The sequence below is a fragment of the Miniopterus schreibersii genome (genome assembly GCF_964146895.1).
Source record: "Miniopterus schreibersii genome assembly, chromosome: 1".
In the NCBI taxonomy this organism is placed as follows: Eukaryota; Metazoa; Chordata; class Mammalia; order Chiroptera; family Miniopteridae; genus Miniopterus; species Miniopterus schreibersii.
Genome location: NC_138101.1, coordinates 21,370,833 through 21,395,179, shown reverse-complemented (window position 1 = coordinate 21,395,179; position 24,347 = coordinate 21,370,833). Strand labels below are relative to the sequence as shown.

Here is a 24,347-nt window from a genome sequence, read left to right as displayed (position 1 = left end):
TCTAAGAAAGGGATAGATTCAGCTGGAAAATGAGAATGCTAAAAACCATCATAATCCTTTCCTTCCACCTCACTCCAAGATGAATTCTGACTAGAGTATTACATATTAACAAAGCAGGTAATTATTTTATGACACTAGGGATTTTTTTTTTTTTTAAAGCTAGAACCAATGATAAATGAAGCACTTTAGAAAGAAACCCAGTTTCTAGAATAATGTAATTCCTAGTATTCAAAGGTTGAGGTTGTTTATATTTATTTATTTTTCCTTAAACACAACTGAGTGTGAAAACAAAGAGTAAGAAATACCACCTAAGAATGCTGTTCATTTTACAGCAAAAATGTTGACTTGGAATATTAGGATGGCAAATATCTAAAGGGGCAGTGGAGATAAAATGGAATTGAATTAGGAATGACAACTTACATGGTCAAGAGATAGAACTATTGCCCCCCCCCTTTTTTAAATAATTATAGTAACTTTCAGACTGTTATCATTTCCCCCTATTGTTTCGCTTAGCATTAAGAAGCTTGCAGAATTTTTTTCTGATAGAATATATTAGATCCTAATCATCTCTATTAACCACCTCTCTCCCCCCACAAATGAGAAGGAAGAATGATTTGGGGTAAGCCAAATAAAAAAACTCATTCTACCAAACCTATTTGGATTGTTGTTAACTTTGGAACTAAAATAAAACAAAAAACTTGCTTCAATTTGGGTTACTTATGAATTTTAGTTTAAAGGTCTCTTGTCCTACAAGTCAGCTAGTATTTCAAGTTCACTTACTTCTTCCAAAGAAGGAAAAAAATCTTATTGAAACTTTCCAAAACTCCCATCTTTTTTCAAGGAAGGTCATCAGTAGTCTACTATTTGATCCTAGTAGTTTTCTTAATATCATCTTGTATATTTATCCGTAAGGGAAAAATGTGGTGGAACAAGACATTAAAACCAAAATACTATTATCATCAGTTTTTGGAAGGATAGGGCCTGACTTGCTGCCTCAGCAACTCTTTCAATTAATTCCATTAAAGAACATGGTAATAATTCTTTTAGATTTTAAAGAAAATCCAAAAGTAAAAACTTCAAAAAAGAAACTTGCCAAGTTTTCTTTTCCAACCATTTCTTTAAAACTTAGTATCTGGAGAGCCAAGAGAAAAATAATTTGTTAAAGTAGGTTTAAAATAGTTAACACAGAAATTTATTAACCTACAACTGACAGGATATACCAAATAAACAAACGAATAAATAAATAAATAAAATGGGGTTATAAAAGTTATTGTAAAACAGTAAGAGTATTCCCGTTTTCAAAATATAAGATTAAAATTTTCTGAACTGCTATTAAATGAATTTTTATTTCCAGTTCTCCTTTTCTTTGACCTTTTTATTCTTAGAATAGTTTGGAAATCAGATGTAGAAGACAGTCAAATCTTTGTCCTTAAAAAAATTATCATAGTACTCAAGTGTCTGTCTTTAAAAAGACATGAACCTGGGATTTTCCCCCAATATATCTTGCTTTGCTTTAATACTTTTTCTAAAGATTTCTTCCTTAACATAGCAAGACTCAGGTCAGCCCAGGCTGCCAAGACTGCTAAATTCTCCATCCAATGAAGCTTCTGATGCCTTGAGCGTCCCTTGTTAAATGCAAGGATGGGCCACATCTTTCAGATAAGGACGTCTTCTAAACTGTAAAGTGGTAATCCGGATCCAAAATTGACAGCTTCAGGGCAAAATGCCTATCTCAAAACAAACACCCTACGCACCTCAAAACAAGAATAGAAACCAACCAACCAAACAAAAACAGCCTCCTTCAGACTTCTAGCCAATATGCACACACATTTCTCAAATCACAATCGGCAATAATAAAGTTAAAAAGGTAAAAGTCTTTATTCACCCAACTAACACACTGGAGGCAAAGGGTGTATGTAAAAAGGTTAACTGACTTCTCATTATGACATAACACGGGCATCTTAAGCAATAGCAAGTGTGTAGAGACATGATAACTCCCTGGGTGGGGACAGGGAGTTTAGGGGCAGGGACCAAGGCCTGGTCTGGGCTACTGATCTACCAGAAAACAGCCTGAAACAGGAAAGAGCACACATATGCCACTTGGAATGTATGACGCAAACCCCAGCCTTGAAACAAAGAACAGGAAACAGCTCTGCTGGCTGTGCTGGAGAGAAAGCACAGAGAAACATTTAGCCGGCCCTCCCTGACCCTATATTCATGAGCAGCTGGAGTTTTTAAAGACAACAACAGGGGGGTGGAGGTGTTTGTTCTATGGGTGTGAATAATAACACCAGCTTTATACAAGGGACCTGCCCTATTTACAAATAGGAGCTTCCACATACAGTAAACATCATACATGAACGTGGGATTTTATCATATTCAAGCAGCAGAGACCTTCCTAATTAACACCAGCCTCCCTACCAATTTCTTTTGTCTCTACATCCCCCATCCCAATGGCTGGTCTCTAGCCATGATCTGATTCTGGATTAGGGTAATAATTATTGTTCAGCCTCAGAGTATCAGTGGGAAAATGAAGATAAAACACTGCTGTTAAGAATTCAGATTACAATTGGGTTATCCCACACCACTGAAAATTGGACCATTTTTAAGCGTCCCTTAGCCACAGAACTAAATTCTAAGACACAAACTGAGGAACAGCTAGAGTCACCTCAAATTTTCACTGTCCTTTTCAACTGCATAATTATAAACATATTTGCACACAGCTGCACATCTGTACACACATCTTCAGAAATTCGCCTTTTAAGAATATGATTCTGTTCCAGACATTTCACTTAATCCAAAATTGTTACACAATCTGTAGAAGAGTATCGATTTTTGTAAGATAGGCTAAAATATTTCCGTTAGGTATTTTTAAGGTAGTAAAATCCATTCATATTCCTTTTTCCATTATTTCTTTGTCAGCACTGTTTAACTTAGGTTTCCATTATCAGAGATTTAAGAATCTGTGTGTAGACAACTCCAGGTTAAAAAATAAATAAAAAGAAATAAAAAGAAAAAGGCATCACTGTCCTTATAGCATCTAGAAGGTTTGGTTTTTAGAAATTTTGCAGTGAAAAAAACACACCCTTTCTCCAAAGCTATGTTGCTGTGTTTTATATCTGACAAGGTTCTGTGGTCTAAGCAGCAACTTTTCTTTTTTATTATCAAATTAGAATTTTTATACTTGCATTCTCCTTCATGCAAGCCAAATGTTCCTTACAGTGTATCTTCATTGAACTTACTAATAGTACATTAGGTTTCTTCCTTCTAATAGTTATGCAGCAAACTCCACTGAATGTAGAAATTGAGATGTTTCTCAAGGGAGTTTAAATTAATCAAACATCTCATTTTAGGTTTCTGTTAACAGCCTAAGGTCAACTAACATACTCCACATTTCAAGCCAGAAGAAACTTATTCCTCCACTCTTTCTTTAAAAAATAGTCACAAAATTTTGGAGATGGTTAATGCTATCAGACTGTTTTTTCCCTGAAGTCTTCCCTCCGGTTAGGCAGATTATCATCGAGATGTATTTCTCTTATAAATAAAATGCCCCTCAGATTCATACATAAAGCACTCAAAACAGAGCATCACAAAATTGCTGTGGAAAAACCTATAATGAACAACCGCCCTATGCCTCACTTGATTTTGCTTATAATTACAGGTACTAAAGCTAAATAAATAATTACAGACTCTTTTCCCCATGTACCAGACTCTTGTGAGAATGTAATCAATATATCTCTAAAGTGTCTTGGTGATCTTAGAGAAAAAATACATTCTGAGTTAGTAAAAAATTCAGTGCCAAATATTTATTTTAGTAAAATACAAATAGGTGAGCAATTTCCAATTTCCGTTTAACCTGCCTTATTAAAAATAAGTCCCATTCGCATGTTTTTCTCCTATGCTGCTGTAAAATGTAAAGCGAAAAAGATTCTCCCTGTTATCTGCCAAAGAAGTGGCTATGACAATTCCAGGTATTATCTGCCATCTCCAGGAAAGCCACTCGGGAACAATCCTTAGGTCGCCGGCTCTGGTCCCTAACTGCAGGCAGCTGCCTAAGGCGGTCGCCGCCTCCAGCCACGCTGCAATCTTTGCTCCAGGCACTGCGGCAGGTTCTCTCCATGCCCCGGAGCAGGACGCTCCAAACGCGGCCAGCCCCCGGGGATCCAGATGCCCGGGCAGCTCCTGGGCTCCGGGAACGGGAACGGGAACGGGAACGGGATGCTGCCTCCAGTCCCAATTGCCCCAAGTTTCTTCTCAGAGGGACCGGGAGGCTGTTCCAAGTTTGCTCCGGCGGGCGAGCCGCCGCGCGCCCGGTGCGAGAAGGGGGGCGGCGGGGTGCGCGGGCGGAGGGCGGGGAGGGGGAGGGCAAGCGAGGGGGGGGGTGGGGGACCCGGAGGGGGAGGAGCAGGAGCGCGGCCTCAGCGCTACCTTTCTCCAAACAACGTTGCCACACGCGGAGTGCACTGAGATTTGGGGGGCTTTGGAGGGAATCGCGAACGAGCGGGCGGGTGGCGGCCGGGGGACCACACAGGTGAGCCCCCGCCCTCGCCCTCGCCGGGGCCGCGGTGGGCGCTGCTGGCCTCGCTCACCCGCACCCCCGGATCCTCACGGTGGCTCCCCCCAATCCCACACTTTCTACCACTGGACCAGAGGGCTTCCTCTCCCTTAGCCTCCCTCTCCACCCCGACCCCTGGCTGTGAGGAGCTGTTGCACTTTCCCAAGACCATAGCCGCCTGCACCCCCAACCCATTCACTGAGCACCCCCATGAAGAAAAAAAAGAAACCGGGCGAGCAAAAAAGGGGGGCAGCCGGAGGCGGGCGAAAAGGAAAGGTGAGGGGACTTACTTTTCGAGGCGCTGTGCTGAGCGCTGCAGACAAGAAATAAAGGCCCGGCTCAGGGCTGCCTTGAACCCCACGAATGCAGTAATGTCAGCGCCCTAGTCCAGGCGGCGGCTGCAGCGGTCGCAGGGGACGGCGACTGGCGCGCGTGCGGCGGGCGCTGCTCTGCTCGGCGGGCGCTCGCGCTGCGCTCAGGCTCGGGCCCCGGCTCCGCGCGGCTCCGCTCCTGGCTCCCCTCTGGCTCCTGGCACCGACTCCGGGCAGTCACATGACGCCGGCGCCGCTCGCTCTGCGAGCCTCCCGGGGCTGGCGGGGTAAGTAGAGGCTGGGACCCGGGGTGGGAGGGTCAGGGAGGGGAGAGGGAGCCGCCACGGCCGCCCGGGCTGGGCGGGTCCCCACCCACTTGGGTGGAGGCAGCCGCCGGAGGGGTCGACCGAGTCACTCGCGCAAACACGCACCCCGCCCTGCGCCCTTCCCCCGCCACCCCCGCCTCCCGCGCCGCCTCCGCCCCGCCCCGCCCAGTCACCCGGGGACGGCCTGACAGACACTCATTATTCCCCGGAGCCGGGCGCCGCCCCGCCGGCCGAACCTGTCCCGCGAGGCGCGGCGCGGCCGTGGGGCTGGGCGTGCTCGGCGCGGCCCCCGCCCTCCGGCCCCCGCCCGGTCCGGCGCGCCCGGCCCCGCGCCCCCTCCCTGCTGCCTCCGCCCCGGAGCCCGGGCCCCGCCCGCCCTGGACCCGCCGCGCCACCGCCCCAGCCCGGGGGGAAGGAAGGGCGGCGCTGCCCGCTCCGGGCGTCACTGGGCTGCAGCCCGCTGCGCTGCTTCCAAAACACACAGCCCGGCTCGCGGGCGAGCCGAGGCGGGGGACCCCGGCCGGCCGGGGCCATCAATCAGCCGGCACCGGCGGGAAGGGCGGCCCCCGGGCGCGGCGGGAAGGGTTGGGCCCCCGCGGCCGGCGCGGCCCCTCCTGGGCCGAGTGCATACAAGTCTCTTAAAGAAAAAGCAGAAAAAGGCACCGGTGTTGAAGGAGCGGGCGGACCGGGGCGGGTTCGGGAGAGGAGTGGCTGGGAGAGGGGGGCGGTTGGAGTCACTGAAACCCTAAAGTGGTCCTCGAGTTTCCAAGGTCATTCCGCATTCTGTTAGCGCGCTCTTTCTTTGTGCCCGGGGCGCCGGGTCCCCCTCGTCGCCCACCCCACAGAGGGAGGGCCCGGGTGGCGCACCCCGCCTCCCAGGACTTTTCTCTGAAGGCCCGGAGACCCCCGAAGCGAACTTCCCACGGGCCTGGCCTGGCACTGGAGAGAAAAGGCGACCGGTAGCAGCGGCATTTGCTCAGCAGGGCCTGTCTGAAAACTTGGCAAACTTTGGTCCGGAGCCGCCCTCCGGGAGGGGGAACTCGGGCCGGCGGAGGGCCCTGCCCCGCAGCCTTGCGCTTCCCGTCGCCTCCCGGCCCCGAGCGCGAGCGTGCTCGCGGCCTGCGCAGCGCTGGAGCCGCCGGGCGCCGCGCGCGCTCCGCCGAGCCAGGCCCCTCGGAGGACTTTGTATGGTGGTACCCGAGTTCAGTGCTTTTGGAGTTTCTTTTTAAACAGTATTAATGTAATAAAGAATGCAATAAAAAAGAACAAAGGACAAATTGGTTCAATTGTTTTAGTCCTGTGTAATGTTTAAAAACGCCCCTGCTTCAGTCAATGGCTTGTTATTGCTTCAAGATGTTTTAAAGGCCCTTTAAGCTCCCCATTCTCACTTTGATGCTTCATCCAGGCACGGTTCCACTTAAAACGTGGAGATAGAGTATACTCCGAGCCTCATCATTTCGCGATACAGTAATATAAAATTAGTACTGGGAACCTCAAGTAGTAAAATTACATATTGTAAAAAATGCACGTAAAAGACCACATGGACAACACCCAGAGCTGACACTGGTCCATGTGCCATCAGGCTGTCTCACAAGATTAATCTCTAAAGTGTAAAGAGATGAGGATTTTTTTTAATGAGTAAAAGACAAATGCAAGAAAGAAAAGTTGAATTTGTGTCAATTACTAATTGCGATTTACTGATCACTGACATCATGAAATGTCTGATTGGTTGCCTTAGATTTGTATTAGCTGAAAAACTTTATTAGTGATGACCGATGGAATTGTTTTGTATTTTGGTGCCTGGCTCATGGTAGGGGCTCAAAAAATAGAGGCTTCGCTCAAGGTACAAAGTGATGAAAGCCCAAAGCGCAAAAATCATGTTTTTTACATTGTTCATGTGGGCGTGGGCCCAAAGGAGAAGTGTGAAATAGGTCTATCTGAGAAAAGTGGGACTGGCTTTGACATGATGGGGGAGGAAGGAGAAAGGTCATCAAAAGGGTTAATTAATGAACACATTATGTGCAGTGCCCTGTGGGAGGCAGCTCAAACTTGTACAAAAAAGAATCCATCCCGGGAAGGACACCGCCATCCATCCCCCAGGTGCCCAAACCAGAACTGTGATCCTTGACTCCTCCCCTCCCAGCCAGTCACTGCCCTGTCATTCACCTAAGCCTGGGCCTCCACAACCACTACCCACTCCTTGGCTACTATCCTGGTCCAGCCTATTGCCACAGTGTCTTGTCGGTCATCCTGTTTGTACTGTGGCTGAAGCGTGGGAGAGGGAGCAAAGGAATAAGGATGCCTTTTCCAGAATACAAACCTAAAAACGTCGATCCCTTTAATGACTTTCCTCCAGATAAAGCCCAAGAGGTTACCACTGTGCTGACCTGGCCGCCGCCACCTGTCGTCACAGGCCCATCTCCCCCTGCTCTCTCCCCTCCCACTCTTCTTCAGCAACACCGGGCTTTCCTTTCCTTTTACCAACTCCTCCCTTTGCACGTGCTCGTTTTTCTAGGCGGGGAGACTCCTTACCTTCTCCCCCAACTCCTGGCCTCCACGCCCATTTCCCTTTAAATAGTCTTCCTTCGAATATTGTCTTAAATGACATTTTTAACAAAATGTATCTTCTCTCACTTCCATCCCTCACCCCACCTTCGGAAGAGTAGAGGCTTTCCTTGGTGCTCTGATAGCTCCCATGCCTCAACACTCGTAATATTTTTTATTCTTTCTTGCAATTGGCTATAACTCTCTTATGACACTGAAATAGATACTCTGTGAGGACATGGGCCTTGTCTTTTTAGCAAAATTGTATTCCCATGGCCTAGATGTTTAACGAATATTTGTAAAATAAATAAATATGAGCTATGAATTGAGAAGAAGTCATTCACAGCTAAAAAGAGGAGAGGCTTCAGGGTAGCAAGTGACCATGAACTGTACTCTTGAATCGGTGAAGAAAAGAAGAAGGAGTTCCCCTTGCTGAATGTTTTTAAGGGGTAGAATGCTATGGTGAAAGTGGTACCGAGGTCTTTTGATCCCTGACACTAGCACAGTACCTGACACATGCATAGGTGTTCAGTAAATCCTGGATAAATGAAATATCTCAAGCTTGGTCCTTGTAACTGCTTTATTCCTGTTCTTTGAGGACAGGAGGCCAGTCTGGTGTAGGTTTGGGGCAGCACATGCTCAAGGAAGGCACGGTGCCCCTTGCGGGCCCCAGCATCACTGTCGCCAGCCAATCACTGCAATCCCAGTCTCTGCCGTGACTGGGTGGGAAGTAGATATGTGACCTAGTTCTGGCCAGGGGGACACGAAGGGAGGTGTGCTGGGACTTATGGGAAATGTTTTTCTTCCTGATAGAAGGAAACTCTTAGCAAGGGTAAACCCCCAGACCTGCTTTAGAAGTAATGTTAGGATGTGAGGCTTGAAGCTATGGCAGCCATCTTTTTTTTTTTTTTTTTTTTTTTAAGATTTTTTTTTATTGATTTTTAGATAGAGAGGAAGGGGGAGAGAGAGAGAAAGAGAGAGGGAAATATCAATGTGAGAGGAAACATCAATCGATCAGCTGCTTTCTGCACGCTGCCTACCGGAGATAGAGTCAGAAACCCGAGCATGTGCCCTGACTGGGAATTGAACCAACAACCTTTCAGGGCACCGGACGACACCCAACCAACTGAGCCACACCAGCAGCCGTCTTGCAACCACGAGAGGAAAGCAAGGTTTCAAATTTTCATATGGGTAGCTCTTTTTTCATTAGTTTTCAGCTGAACTATTACCTCTTCAGGGATGACTTCCTTGAGCACCCAATCTGAAATATCCCTCCTCATGCAGCACCCCCAGTGGTCCCCCAGATCTGTCTCACTTCAACAGTGTTTAGGCAGAACAGACCCAGGGACCTGCCTTCTTCCAGCCTCCGACCACCTTCCAACCTCTTTCCCAGTCACCACCTTCAGAGCCATCTCAGCCATCCTCAGCCTCCAAGACCAGCCAGCACCATTTTTGAGCTTAACTCGTTATTGCTGAGCAACCGTGAGCTCCCAAATTCATCAGAATTATTCCTTTAAGGTGGAAGCCACTGTCAACTGCCTGGTTAGCCTACAGCTGAGGGGCTCCTACACCTACCACTCTCTGGGCTTCTATTTACTCCATGATAGTGTGGCCATGGAGGGTGTGGGCCACTTCTTTCTCGAGCTGGCCAAGGAGAAGTTCGAGGGCATTGAGCCTCTCTCTCCATCCATCCATCATCCACCCATCTATCCATCCATCCAGTTTAGGATTGCCAGGTAATATTAAGGCTGAGTTAGGTGACCAAGAGTTATAATAAAGGTCAAACTGGTTGTATGATCACCTCCCCACCTCCCCCACCCATGAGGAGTTCTTAGCATTTCTAGTGCAGATGAACAATTGTAATTGTCCTGGATTATGTCTGACAGAACAGTGCAGTTTAAGGACAGTAGCACAAAAATAGTTGAAATGTTGGATCTTGGAATTTGAGTTGAAGAATGGAAATAGGAAACTCTAGAGATCTAGCCAGGAACAGTGAACTGGACATTTCAAATAGGTAGAAGAGCTGGCATGTTGGGAATATATAATGTAGTAAATGACCTGGAAGTTTAGGAGGTGAGCAGTTAGAGAGTGGGGACATGTGAGTTTAACCTTTAAAGGTGATGAAGTCCTGAGGATAGCATGGTTCAGGGTGTGCCTATGGGAGTGTGAAACTAGAGGGGCGTGGAGAAGATCCTTGAAGACAAGGAGATGAAGGAAAAGAAGGACTTAGAGCATTGGACGTGTTTCCGTGTGGATCCTGAAATTACTCAGAACCATGGCCAGACTTGGGATCAAGAATGAGATCTAAGCCCTCAGGCCACATCTCCATTTCATGAGAGAAAGTCTCCAAGAAAAAGGTGAATGATAGCAACCAGGAGAGAATCATTAGACCTACCCTCCTTTTTCTATAGTTAAATCTGCTTGAATCATGATTATTCAAGGTAAAAATAATCACTTGTATTTGGTGGTTTATTGGTTACTTCACTAAGAAAATATGTCAGTTGTTTTGTTTTCTACTTTTTATTGCAAATATACTATTTCTGCTTTATTGAGAGTTCAGATTAGCTTTTGGAGACTTCTCAGGGATCTTAAACATTATTTATAATATTATTTCAAAGGGAAATGAATTGTAATTTTTAAATCAATGACCTATACACATAAAGATGTAGAATGCAACTTATTTTTAAGTTAAGGATGACCTAGATTTCTCCTCTGCTGGGAGGCAGAGTAGAGAATGGGAAACCCACAAAGTAAGATGAACTACTTCCCATTTTTCAGTTTGTTTTAGAATGAGGCTGACTCTTTATTATTCCAGCCCTCTCCTCTGTGTTATGGAAATATTATTGGCACTTAAATCCTGGATTTAAGTTAGTTCAGTAAGTATTGATTAAACATTTACCATAGGTCTGGGGTAGGTGTAGGAGTGCAAGAAATATGTATTATATGATCCTTGTATTCAAAGAATTTGAGACAATATATACTATATTATAATTGCTTAATTAATTGCACAATGCAGAATATAATGAGTAAAATTTAGAAAAGGACCATGATATAGGAGTTAAAGGGATTAAAAAGGTAAGTTGAGTCATTCAAAAACTATGGGTATTCTTGTGCAGCTTGGTCCTGGTCTTCAAGGAGCTTACTGTCTTGTAAAAGAAATCACATCGGGTCAGGAAATACCCCAAAATCTTCATGGAGGAGGTGATATCAGTGCTAGAACTTCACTCTTAGAGGGAGAGGGAGCTCTATACCACATCTTGGGGTCTGGAAAGAGCACGGAACAAAGGGCCTGGCGGGGGCATGAACTTTTCAGGAGTGGTGTGAGGTGAGGAAGGAAAGGTCGGCTGAGGCTGTGCTGTGGAGTTGCTGATGCGTTGCAAATTTTTTCAGCAGACGTTGGGAAACCATGGAAGGTTTCTGAACAAGTAAGTTGCATGGCAGCATATGAAATGACATTCATTATCATTCTAATGTAAAGTTTCAGCAGTACAGTACAGGAGGAGGTAACTGTGGTACATGTAAAGACATATATAGATGTATACATACATAGACCAGCTCTCACTCTGTACACACACACACACACACACACACACACGCACACACACACGCACTTCCATGCTTCACCTACTCCCTCTCAGTGACTGAGCCAGCAAAGAGATAGTGTGTGACTTAGGCCCTAGGGAAGTGGCCTTGCCCCCTTCCCTTTTCTGCTCATTCCAAGTGTGTCTCATGCCTGCAACCCAAACCCTGAAGTTTGAAGAGCCTCCCTCCGTGTCAAAGCGCAGTTCCATAGGTTTCCCTGGTCCTTGCCTGAGAAGAGAACTTCAATCTTTCAGTCCTTAGCTCCCCAACCTGTCAAGCCAGTCCACACTCACAAACGCTTTAGAATTTTTGCTAATATGTCATAGAAAATAAAAAAGCATATGGTTGGATCACATGAACAGTACAGAGTTCTTTATCACTCTTGTCTTTGGAAAAGATTTGCTAACAGCAGACAATATTAAAATCACAGTAATGGTATCAAAGAGAGGAGCGAAGGTGATATTTTTTCTTTGCCTTTCAATATGCTTCTGTTTTGTATTACTTTTGTAATAAGAAGGAAGCTTGCTTTTAAAAAACAGCTAAGAAAGAAATGTACACATTGTGTATAATTAAATAGGGGACCTCAAGCACAATTTTGCAAGGTGGCCCTTTTTGAAAGCACCCTGGACTTAGAGGCTTAGTTCTCTGCTTGTGAGGTTTGAAGGGGGGGGATGGGCGGGGCTCTGGGAGGTGGGGGGGGAAGGGGGAACATCCTTCTACACTGACTCTTTGGCTTCCCAACTGCTGCTTTAGTAGCTGGACCTGTGCGGGTTCTTGGAACTGGAATTCTCCCTCAAAATAATATATATTTGCTTTACTTTAAAAACCACTTCAAGGGGAGAAAGGTTAAAAAACACACACAACACAATAAAAAAACAACAGCAAACTGGACTGACTAGAGCCGAAGTTCCTATTTCTCAAGAGATAGAAATATACTTCCTGGAGCACAAGGTCCACTCACCCTCTCCCCATGATCTTTTGCCAGGATCTGTTGATTTGATGGGAAACAGAAACGTCAGCACTTGTACTGGACACGACTATACTGGGAGATTACCTTCTGCCTCCTGAAAGCACCACTAATACAGGCGGGACCCAACGTCTCAGCTAGTGGGGTTCCAGCTTCTCTCACGTTTCTTTCTAAGCTACATTTGTTTGTCTGTTATTGTTCTTAAAGTTTTCTGGGTTACTATAAGCAACAGACCTTGTTAGTTCCTCTTGAGATTGCCCACTACTCCCCACCCTTATTTCTCACCTCCCAGCATCCTGTTTGTCTCCCTGACTCTGGCCCCCACCCCATCTCCACCCCATCCCCACCCCCACTCAGCTACCAGTTTTTTTAGCCATGTTTTTCTTCCCTCAGTTGGTTGATTTTAAATTTCTATTTTTTATGTGTTCTCACACCAAAGGAGGCGTGCCGCATAGTCAGTATTTTATGCAATGACTTATGCTTTCTTCTATTGTAAATACTTCCAAATTATGTCTCCGTATATATTCCAATGTTTGCCCCCACCTCCCCTTTCTTTTTCTTTCTTTCTTTTCTATTTATTGATTTTTAGAGAGAGAGAAGAAGGCAAGGAAAGGGGAAGAGAGAGTGAGAGAGTGAGAGAGGTTGATTCTTGTATGTGCCCTGACTGGGGACTGAACCCACAACCGTGGCCTATTGGGTAGGCGCTCTAACTAACTGAGCTACCCAGCCAGGATTGCCCCTTCCCTTTTCTTAAAGACACTGTATTTCCAGGAGCTGGTAAAAGAAAATGTGGGAAACTTTGGTCTATGTACAGGACTTTTTTGGTGATTTTTGCCTGTCTAACATTTCTCTGTTATGATAGGAACAAAATCTACAGTGTATACTGTTTATGCTCACATCAGTATAATCTTTAGTTTATTAAATTTTAAAGAATATTTTAACCCGTCAATAATTCTATATGAACTATTTCGGCTTACAGTTCAATTTTGTTCATTATTGTTGCAAATGAATCTACTGGTTATTAAGCACTATGGAATCTCTTTAAGTTTAAGAGATTTTTTACCTCTTAAGTTTTGCAGGTTTATGAGAAATATTTTTTAAAACTTTGGAACACCATAATAAAAGAAACCATTATACCGCTGAATACGTAATTCTGCCTAGTAGTCACAGTATCTTCACAGGAGAGAAAATTTATTTTCTAAAAGAAGGTGGGAAACACTTTCAAAATGCATTGAACATATTCATTCATCTAATTAGTTTCCTTTTCTGTGCTGAAGATAGGAAAAATGAAATTCAAAAGAAGCAGAATCCTAAACTCATTTCTCTTACTAATTCGTGTAGGTCTAAAAAGTGGAAGTTCCTCTCCTTTACCAGCTGATAGCTCAATTGATGTTTCTTTCTTTTCAGATTTAACCCATTGGAATTAATAATTATTCAAAGTGTGTATACATTTTTGGGGGACACCCTGTATAAGCTTTACTCAAAATAGTGTTATTAGAGCCTAATTTCCCAAGGGAAATAGTATAATTAAATATTGTATTTAAAATATTATAATTAAAGTTTCCATTCAAAATGTCCTCTTACATATATAAAAATAAAAAGCTAGACTGGGGATTAAATGAGGAATTCTTACTAAAATAGTCAAAGATGGGGACATCCACGCTTATGTGTGAAGTTAGAACCCTCCCTCTCTAATTACCTTTATCCTTATTGAAAGCAACTTGAGGAATATCACACTTATTTTTCCTAAAGGTTTTGCATTAAAACAAGAGAAAGGACTTTTCCTTACACTGGCTCATAGTTCATATCAAGGGAATCAGAAAAATCACCGACAATTAAAAAAGTAATTAATTATGTACAGTATTGTTTTTTTTTTTTAAAACCTACGATTGCATAAACACACTCAGCTGTTTGCCAAGGCCCAAGGAGGTGGAGATCAAATATATTTCCGCATCTTGCTGCTGATATGGTTGAGATAAATGGCTACTGGATCAAAAAACAGCCAGAATAAAGAATAGTAAGAATTATTGAAAGTAAGCTCCCAGGATTAATCAAATAGGCATTATTAAAATAGGGCATGAGAGAGATTCCAAATAGTGGCAGACTGAGTGGAAGCCACACTGACACTCTCCCAGGACCAAACTGAAATTACAACTAAAATATAGAAAAACCATCCTGAGTAATCAACTGAAGACTAGCTGAAGAGCACCCTCATAATCAAGGAGGAGAAGTGGAGACCACATAGAGACTGATAGGAAGTGTGGAGGCGAGAGGGCTGGCTGGGCTCCCACAGGCAGCAGCTGAAATTCTGTGGAGGCATATCTCAGCTGTGGGGGCTTCCCACTGAGAACTCTGGAGCCTAAACCCCAAGCTGGGCTCCCCAGCCCAGAGCACCAGAACTGAGAAAAGTGCCCACATATCATCTGGCTGTGAAAAGCAGCGGGGTTCCTGTCTTCCAGGGAGAGATGGCTGGAAATGCAGGCACCCTCTTAAAGGGCCAATACACAAAGTTCTGTGGGCTCCAGACTAGAGTTGTATGGGGAGAATCCACTGGTGCTGGCTTGGGGGATGTAACTCAAAGGACAGCTATCTGGATTCCTGTGCTGAGTCATTCCCCCATATGGCAGAGGACATCTTTCTTGTGCAGACATTTACAGTTCAAGCAGCTTTTCCCTGAGGTGGAAGCAATTGCCCCACCCATCGAAAACCTCTCACCCACCCTGTGGAGTTTCTACAGCCTGAGGCTTATTAAGAGACTGAATAACCCATCAGACTTTGGGTGCTTTGAGTCTTTGACTGATTTGCTTCTGGACCCAGGACTTGGAAAAGCAGACCTTGGTGGGCGTCTTGGTCCTTTCCAAATGCACCCAACCCCAGCAGAGGGAACCACAAGATGTGGAGTGGGGAAAGCTTCAAACCAGGGTACTAAAGGCCAGTAACAAACAGCATCTGACATTGGCCTGCACCAGAGACCATCCAAAAGACTAAGAGTCCTAGCAGATCTACATAATAAATAGGAACAAATCCAAACAGACAGCCAAAATGGGGAGACACATAAACAAGCCCCAAGTGAAATAACAAAATAATTCTCCAGAAGAAGAGCTAAATGAAATGGAGATAAGCAATCTATCAGATATAGAGTTCAGAATACTGATTGTAAGGGTGCTCAACAGCATGATAAAAGATATGGAAACTATGAAGGAAACTAAGAATGACATAGTAGAAATAAAAAATACATTGGAATGAATAATCAGCAGATTAGAGGAAGCTGAGAGTCAGGTAAGTGAATTAGAAGACAGAGTAGAAAAAAATCACTCAATCAGAGAACCAAAAGAAAATACAATTAAAAAACAGGACAGTTTAAGGGAGCTGTGGGACAACATGAAATGTAACAATATTCACATCATAGAAATGCCAGAAGAGGTCAAAAGTAAGCAAGGGCTAGAGAACCTGTTTGAAGAAATAATGGCAGAAAGCTTCCCTGGCCTGGTCAAGGAAAAAGTCACACAAGTTCAGGAGGCATAGAGAGTCCCAAGCAAGAAGAACCAAAGAGGCCCACGCCCAGACACATCATAATTAAAATGCCAAAATTCAAGTCAAAGAGAGAATCTTAAAGGCAGCAAGAGAAAGGCAATCTGTTACCTACAAAGGAGCTTCTATAAGGCTATCATCTGATTTCTCATCAGAAACTCTACAGGCCAGAAGGAAATGGCATGAAGTGTTGAAGGTAATGAAAAGTAAGGATCTGAAACCAAGAATATTCTATCCATCAAGGCTATCATTCAAAATAGATGGTGAAATAGCTTACCAGACAAAAAAAGACTAAAGGAATTTATCACCACCAAAACAGCATTGCAAGAAATGTTAAAGGGACTGCTGTAATAAGAAGTTGAAATAGAGAGAAAGAGAAACATAGGCATAAAGAAAGAAAATGGCAATACATAAGTACCTATCAATAATAGCCTTAAATATAAATGGATTAAATGCTCCAATCAAAACATAGGGTAGCCCGGCCGGGCGTGGCTCAGCGGTTGAGTGTCGACCTAGGATCCAGGCAATCGGGGTTCGACTCCCGGTCAGGGCACATGCCCGGGTTGCGGGCTCGATCAATGACTCTCATCATTGATGTTTCTATCTCTCTCTCTCTCCCTCTCCTTTCCTCTCTCTGAAATCAATAAAGATATATTTAAAAAAAAAACAAACTGTCAAAAAAAACCCAAAACATAGGGTAGCTGAATGGATAAGAAAACATGACCCAACTATATGCTGTCTATAAGAGACCCACCCCAGAACAAAAGACTCACACAGGCTGGAAAAACTAACTAACTAACTAACTAACTAACTAACTAACTAACTAACTTCTGGAGGACTTTAAAGGAGAGATTGACAGCAATACAGTCATAGTAGGGGACTTTAACATCCTACTAACTTTACTGGATAAATCTTCCATACCAAAAAAAAAAAAAATCAACAAGGAAACAGTGACTCTAAATGACACACTAGATCTGATGGGTTTAATTGGCATTTACAGAACATTTCACCCCAAAACGGCACAACATACATTCTCCTCAAGTGCACATGGGATATTCTCAAAGATAGACCACATGTTAGGACACAAAACAAGTCTACAAGTTCAAGAAGACTGAAATCATATCAAACATCTTCTTGGACATTTACATCATGGAATACTATGTAGCTGTAAAGAAGAAGGATCCCTTACTCTTTGAGACAGCATGGTGGTACCTGGAGAGTATTATGCTAAGTGAAATAAGCCAGTCAGAGAAAGACAAGTATAACATGATCTTACTCACATGTGGAGTCTAATGAACAAAATAAACTGATGAACAAAATAGATCCAGAGACATAGAAGCATGGAACACACTGGCGAATCTCAGAGGGAAGGTGGGGTGGGGAGAATAACCTAAGAACTTAGATGTATATATGCATAACCCATGGACACAGACAATAGTGTGGTGAAGGGCCTTTGGGGGCGTGGTTCAGGGTGGAGGAGATTAATGAGGGAAAAAGGGGGACATTTGTAAGACTTTCAACAATAAAAATAAATTAAAAAAATAAAAAATAGAAAGTAGGGTGTGATCTATGTTTATTAGGCTGATGTTAATGGTGGTGCTATACTTTTGGATGCCACATCACACTGCAAAGTATGTTAATTACAATTCTCCATTTCCCACTCTTGGTAGGACTTGTGCCTAAGTTGTTAAAGAGACTCAGATTGGCCAGTACCTTCTTTGGCTCTTTGTACTGTCGGGGCTGGGGTTGGGTGTTAATGCTTACTATGCTATTTTCCAAGGATTTAATTAAAAATATATAATATTTGCTGGACCCCCTACTTAGATAAGGATAGACTTAAGTAACTTTGAAAGTCCCTGTCCTTAGCCCTGGCCAGGTGGCTGGGTTGGTTGGAGCGTCATCCCATACACAAAAAAGGTTGTGGGTTGGGTTCCCAAACAAGGCACATACCTAGGTTAAGGGTTCTTTCCTTGGACTGGGTGTGTATGGGAGGCAACTGATTGCTGATGTTTTTCTCTCTTTCTCCTTCCCTCTCTCTCTAAAATCAATGAACATATCCTCATATGAGGATGAAACATAAAAGAAAAAAAAAAGTCCCTGTCCTTAGAGAACTTTCAATCTAAAATGGAAACCAGACAGGTATCTTCACACAAAGATAAGTAATAGTATAAGGAAGTAAGTGATATGCATATTTTTAAAAGTACTCCAGATTAAGAGTGGTATCACTTTGGCTTCAAAAGGTCAGGAAAAGCTTCATGTGGGAGGAGAGACTTGAACTGTACCTAGAAGGATGGTGTGTCTGGAAGTGATGCAAAGACCACTGTGGTTCCAGCAAAGGGGTCTTGTGGAGGACCTGGGTAGACGAGGTTGGAAAGACGAGTGAGAGCTACGTGGCACAGTGCTTGCATTTAGGTCAAGGAGCAGGGACATCAAACAAATGGCAACTTACTCTACCAAAGTTGAATTTTCCAAGGCCAGCTTGAATTTCAGGGCATTTTGTCTTTTTCAGTTAAGGTGATTCATTGAGTGTAATTTAATATTTAAAATCTTACATTGCTATTTACATAACTTTTTTTTTCCAGATTATGTCTTGATTTGGTATTTGGAAAATAGAATCATTTATTCAGTCCTCAAATATTTGCTAAATATATTGTGCCAAGTATAGGACTGGACATTTCTTAAGAGCTGAACAGTTATTTATTAGGTACTTACTATGTGTCAAGCTCTGTTCTAAGACCTTAGGGTTCGTCACTGAACAAAAAGAAAATCTCTGCCCTCAGCTCCTGGCTGCAGTGTGCCAGGAACTACACCAGACACTCTCATGTGCATCATTGCAATTAATGCTGTGACCGGTCCATGAGGCAAGTATTGTTATCCCTACTTCACAATGAGGAAACTGAGGGCAGAACACATTAGTGTGTAGGGGGTTTGCTTTAGTGATTCTGTGTTTAATGTTTTCACTGGGTTGAAACCTCAGAAATTGAAATGTGTAGGGCATACATTTATGGTTAATTCACAAACAGAACTGACCAATTTCTGGATGTTAATATAGTGAATGGAAGGTTTTTTGTGTTTTTGTTTTTTACATTAGGTTCTAAGAACAAAACTAAAGATAGGAGTTATCTTTGATAATTAAGTACCTTGTGTTCTCTGTAGATAGTCCAATAATTACATTAGTCATAACGTATATAAGGACACATTATTATAAATAACTATAATTATTTATAAGATATCATTATTATGTAAATCCTACATTTTATATAGCAATGATTATTTCCTTTTGATTATCTAGATTCAAATAAAGCTATAGGTTATTCTCACCTGTACTCTCCCTCTGTCTCCAGACTAGCAAGCCTGCCTCACCACTGCTCCTATGGAAGGACTCCTCCTCGTATTATCTGTTTTGCCTCTTGATTCAGTCATGCTGCTCCTCTGGCGGACAGATTCGGATTCAGCAAACAGTATGGAGAACCTACTGTCACATGGCAGGCCATTTCACATAAATCCCTGTTTCTCATCAATATGGAACACCAAAGGATAAACTGGTGCATTTTTTATGAGCATCAGTTGTATTCAATTATTTTACGGAAAAAAGTTAAGTACATTACCAGTGAATAATTTAAAACATAATTTAAATATTGAAACAATGTAGGTATATATTATGGTAAAAATGCAAAATTTGTTTGAACTTTCAAGATGAAATCTATTTCAAAGACGTTGCTTTTGTTTTGAGTGTGTCTTCAGTTCAATGTGAACCACACCCCCCTCCTTCCTGAGGGGTTCTCGGGAGAAAAACCTTTGAGACATTCTGAGCACTTTTTAATTCAAGCTTCATAACAACCATGTGAGGTGTACTCATTTAAGAGATCAGAAAATGGAAGCTTGGGTAAATTATGTTTCCCTAGTTAACACAAGTAAATAGCAGAGATAGGTGTTAAACTCAGACTTTCTGACTCCAATTCCAGGGCATTTTATATTTCAGCACAGCCACTCCTTGGATGAATAGGCTTTAATCTTTATGAGGCTGGATAGAACCCACTCACAGGTCTAGAGTTCCACAGGTCCCAATTTCATTCAGTCATGGATTCATGCACTTACTTGTGCATTAAATAAACAGCAAAAAATTAAATTAAATTTTATTTGTTTAACAAATATTTATCAGGACCTTAATATGTGCTAGGCTTTATGCCAGGCCCTGAAGACACAGTGGTTAGCAAAGAAAAAAAACCACATAATTCTTTCCCTCATGGAGCCTATAGTTTAGTGAGAAAACAGATATTAAACAAATACTTACCAAAAATATTTGTTTACAGACTGTGATAAGTATTATAAAGCAAAAATATAGGGCCATGAAAAGGAAAAAAACAGATGAATTAATTTACATTAATGGTCAGAAAAAGACCTCTTTAAGGAAGTGAGTTGGCTAGGAAAGCTTATTTGCAGTTAAAATAGTTACAAATTGTCATCCTACAAAACCCAACACTACAATCCCCTCTATTTCTATTATTTCTTCTTTGTCTACAGTAAGGTTGAATTCTTACCCTCAGCCATCAGTTATCCTTTTCTATTATATTCTTCCAATTGTCCATCCATCCATCCATCCATCCATCCATCCATCCATCCATCCATCCATCCTTCCATCCATCCATCCATCCATCCATCCATCCATCCATCCATCCATCCATCCATCCTCCATTTATCATTTATCCAACCTTCATTAAGCATCTACTATGAACCTGGCACTATTGTACCCCAAATCCTTTACTTTTCCATTTTTTCTCTCTTCTCCTTTTGTTGCTTTTGCCTTTTTTTTTTTTTTTTTTTGCCCCTTTATTTGATTCTGGAATCTCCTATTTTTGACTCATGCTCTTCCTAGCCCTTTCTGTCACTTCCCTCACCTTTGGCTAAGCTATCATTCCTCATCCTATTTTTAACAAATGGGTTCTTTCCCCACATTTTTCTGAAATTTTTCTAATCAGGCACAAGAAAATGATTTTTTTTTGTCAATGACTTGGAGTTTCATCCCTTAATAAAGAAATGCCACTAATATAAACCTTTTTATATCTATATCTATATCATCTATATCTATATCTATATCTATATCTATATCTATATCTATATCTATATCTATATCTATATCTATATCTATATCTATATCTATCTATCTATCATCTATCTATCATCTATCTATCATCTATCTATCTATCTATCTATCTATCTATCTATCATCTATCTCTATCATCTATCTATCTATATTTATCTATCACCTATCTCTATCTATCTATCTATCTATCTATCTATCTATCTATCTATCTATCTATCTATCTATCTATCTATCATCTATCATCTATCTATTATCTATCTATCTATCTATCTATCTATCTATCTATCTATCTATCTATCTATCTATCTATCACCTATCATCTATCTATCTCTATCATCTATCTATCAATCATCCATCTATCTGGTCTGTTACCTATCTATATTTTGATTGGTTCTTTCTTAATTATTAAACTCCTGGAGGGAAACAGTTCTCTGTATCTGGAGCTGATGCTAATCACTTCATAAACTTTTTACATGTTTTTAAAAGAGGCACACGCTTTCTGGGCTTACTAGTATCTTATTTACTTCTGATATAAATGCACAAATGAATTCAGAAGTGCACAGGCCAAGATTAACCTGCTTTTAGATTCTCCTATAAAGTCATCTCTGTCCTTCCTGTCATAACCTGGACACAAGAAGTCCAGGTCCACAGTAATATAGTGTATCATCAACTACTTAGGCAAACTCACCAGGAAAGGTTTTACACTTACAGTCAGAATTAACAAATCTCTTTCGGAAAGTCTAAAGAGCCAGAATGTACAATCCAGAAAATTTCACCTATCAAGAGGTTAGTAGAGGGGATTTCCCCTTCAAGGCATGATGGAGTAACAAGGGCTAGCCTTAACCACCCATGAAAAATATTTAGAAAGCTGGATAAAATATGAAACAACAGTCTGCATAGGACTGAGATATGAGAAACAAAATGAGTTTCACAATTGCCCTGCCTTTCTGGAAGCGATTTCTAGACTGCAGACCCAGAAAGGGGGAACCCAAACTGAGTTGATGAGATGGAGGTCAGAATTTGGTGATTCTGAGGTGGCTAGAAGTAGTGGAGATAAAATGGAATAGTAAAAAGTACCAATTAATTTAAAAGAAACAGGAAGAGAATAAAAAAGTAACAAGAAAGGATGAGATAAATAGAAAGCCAATAGTAAATGGTAGATTTAACTCAACCATATTGATAATTATATTAAATATAAATGGTCTAGAGGATCCAATTAAAATTCAGATATTGTCAGACTAGATAAAAAAGTAAGATTCTAGTACATGCTCTGTAGAAGAAAACTACTTTAAATATATAGACCAGATAAGTTAAAGCAAGAAGAATGGAAACAATGTACTTATCTGACCATTCCAATATTCCTGGGAGCCAGAAGTGGAAGATTATCATACATTAATATGGAGAATTTCTGGAGAACTTAGGTGTCAAGGCAGGATGCAGTCATAGCAACATTCATTCCAACTCTGTTCATTCATTTATTATCCATTCTTTCATTCATATACTTTGAGCACTTTCTATATTACCAAGTGCTGGAAATCATCAGATGCTGGGCGTTGAGATGGTCCCTGTCCTTGAAGAGTTTGTGTGTTCTAGTGGGGCTGATGCATACAAAGACAAAGCATGTCAGCACAGGGAGAAGAACGATATAGTACAGAGATCACTGAAAGGTCCTAGGAACGTGGAAGAAAGATCCATTAACTTTGCCAGGGAGGAGGAGAGGGTTCAGAGGAAAAGAGTAACATTTAAATGTATGAGGTTTTTGAGGAAGATGTTGAAGCACTTAGAGTGGGAGGAGCTACTGCAAACCCACTGTGGACTGTTCAGTGCAGCTCACTCACAGGTCTACCCAGTACCAAGGCTGGTATGTAGCAGTATCTATGTATTTCTCAAATTTATTTTAAACTTCATGAGTGTACTCACCCCCCCTCTATTTTGGTCTCCCCAACCTAATTTTTTAGCATACAATGAATGGAACTACCTCCCTCTTCTCCTCTCTTCCCATCCAACTTGCCCTGCTTTATTTCTCCATAGCACTTTTCACCTTGTATACTACATACTTTATATACTGCATAATTTACTCATTTATTGTGTTTACTATGTGTTTCCTCCTAGGAAGGATAGGATTTGTCTACTTTGTCTTCTGTGATGTCCCCCTTAGCTCTTGGAAAAGTGCCTAGTACATACACAATAGGTTCCTGATAAATAATTGGAATGACCTGAATAAGTTAGCAAATCTTCTGTATCCAGGACATAATTAGTATCTACTCATATTTGAAGGAAAGTGTAGAGGAAAATAAAGGCCTACAGGGGACCATTTATAGTAGCACCTTTTTCCTCCTTCCCTGCAACAGTATTTATTGATTACCTGCTCTGTGTCAGCCCTGGTCTGGACACTGGAATTTCAGAGAACAGAACAGATCCTATTTCTGCCTTCACGGAGCTCATCTGCCAGAGTGGATGCAGATGTTAATGAACTATGTAATTGTAATTGGGATAACTGCTAAGAAAAAAAAGTGGAGGGTGCCAGGAAAGTGTAAAAGAGCAGCACATGACTTGGCCTGGGAGGTTAGAGAAATTATTTTTAAGCTGAGTAGAAGTTAACTCAAAGAAACAGAGTGGGATAGAGTGCATTCAAGCAGAAGAAAAAGAATTACAAAGGTCTCAGAGTGGGAGAGAGAATGCCTGAGTGTTCCAGGTGTGGCTGGAGCCTGGTTGACGGAAGAGGTGCTTAGCATAACAGAAGAGGTAGGTGGAGAGCAGGTGGGCAGCTCGGGTCAGGGAGCTCCAGGTGGGCCCACACGTGAAAGGGTTGGCTCTTTAGCCCCAGAGCAGAGGGGAGCTACGAGAGGGTTGTAAACTGGGGGATGTTGAAATGAAAAGATAGCTTAGGCTAAAGTGTGAACAGTGAATTAGGGAGTGTGGCAGAGAGGTACGGGAGGTAAGTGAGGAGAGTGCTGCGGTGGTCAAAGCAAGATGTGTTTGGAGTGGAGGCGAAGAGACGTGGGTAAGTTAGAGAAATATTTAGGAGATAAAATTGAAGTTAATGGCTTTTCTGTGCTTTCAAATAAATAGGTTATAGCTTGTTTGTATAAGGTTTTTGAATGTTTCTATGAGGCAAAATATAAATAAAGAAGTGTCTTGAGTTGTTTGTCAGCATTCTCTGTGATACGTTTACAAATATTAGTAAGAAGTGAGCTCAGTCTATAATGACCTGGTAGCCCCTATGTGGCTGGGGGCCTTCTGGGGGGAGGGAAATGAGGGAGTGCTACTGGAAGGGCCTTGTGTAGATGAAGGTAAATGATAAAAGTGTGTGTGTGTTGTATGTGTTGTGTGTGTTGTGTGTTGTGTGTGCATGTTGTGTGTGTGTTGTGTGTGTGTGTCACAGAACTCTGACCTCGTTCTTTTTACTCCTCCCCTCTAGCTCTGC

The 24,347-nt window shown here is 42.3% G+C and overlaps 1 protein-coding gene and 1 long non-coding RNA gene across 4 annotated transcripts in view; one reads left to right on the top strand and one right to left on the bottom strand.

Moving 5' to 3' along the window:
• The window catches only part of KLF3 (KLF transcription factor 3), a 34,607-nt gene extending 29,274 nt beyond the window's left edge, over positions 1 to 5,333 (bottom strand). Inside the window, exon 1 of one of the 3 annotated variants that reach the window (XM_081158029.1) lies at positions 4,846 to 5,333. Coding sequence is in view for 1 of the 3 variants with exons in the window: in XM_081158028.1 (XP_081014154.1) it covers positions 3,861 to 3,887 (27 nt within the window). In the remaining 2 variants the exon portion in view is untranslated. Of the gene's footprint in view, positions 1 to 2,668; positions 3,812 to 3,860; positions 4,312 to 4,845 lie in introns of those variants that run through there. The other 2 variants (XM_081158028.1, XM_081158031.1) reach the window with 2 other exon arrangements.
• Positions 5,086 to 24,347, top strand: part of LOC308566976 — a 179,668-nt gene continuing 160,406 nt past the window's right edge. The window contains exon 1 of the long non-coding RNA XR_014000250.1: positions 5,086 to 5,153. This is a non-coding gene — a long non-coding RNA (uncharacterized lncRNA). The remainder of the gene's footprint in view (positions 5,154 to 24,347) is intronic.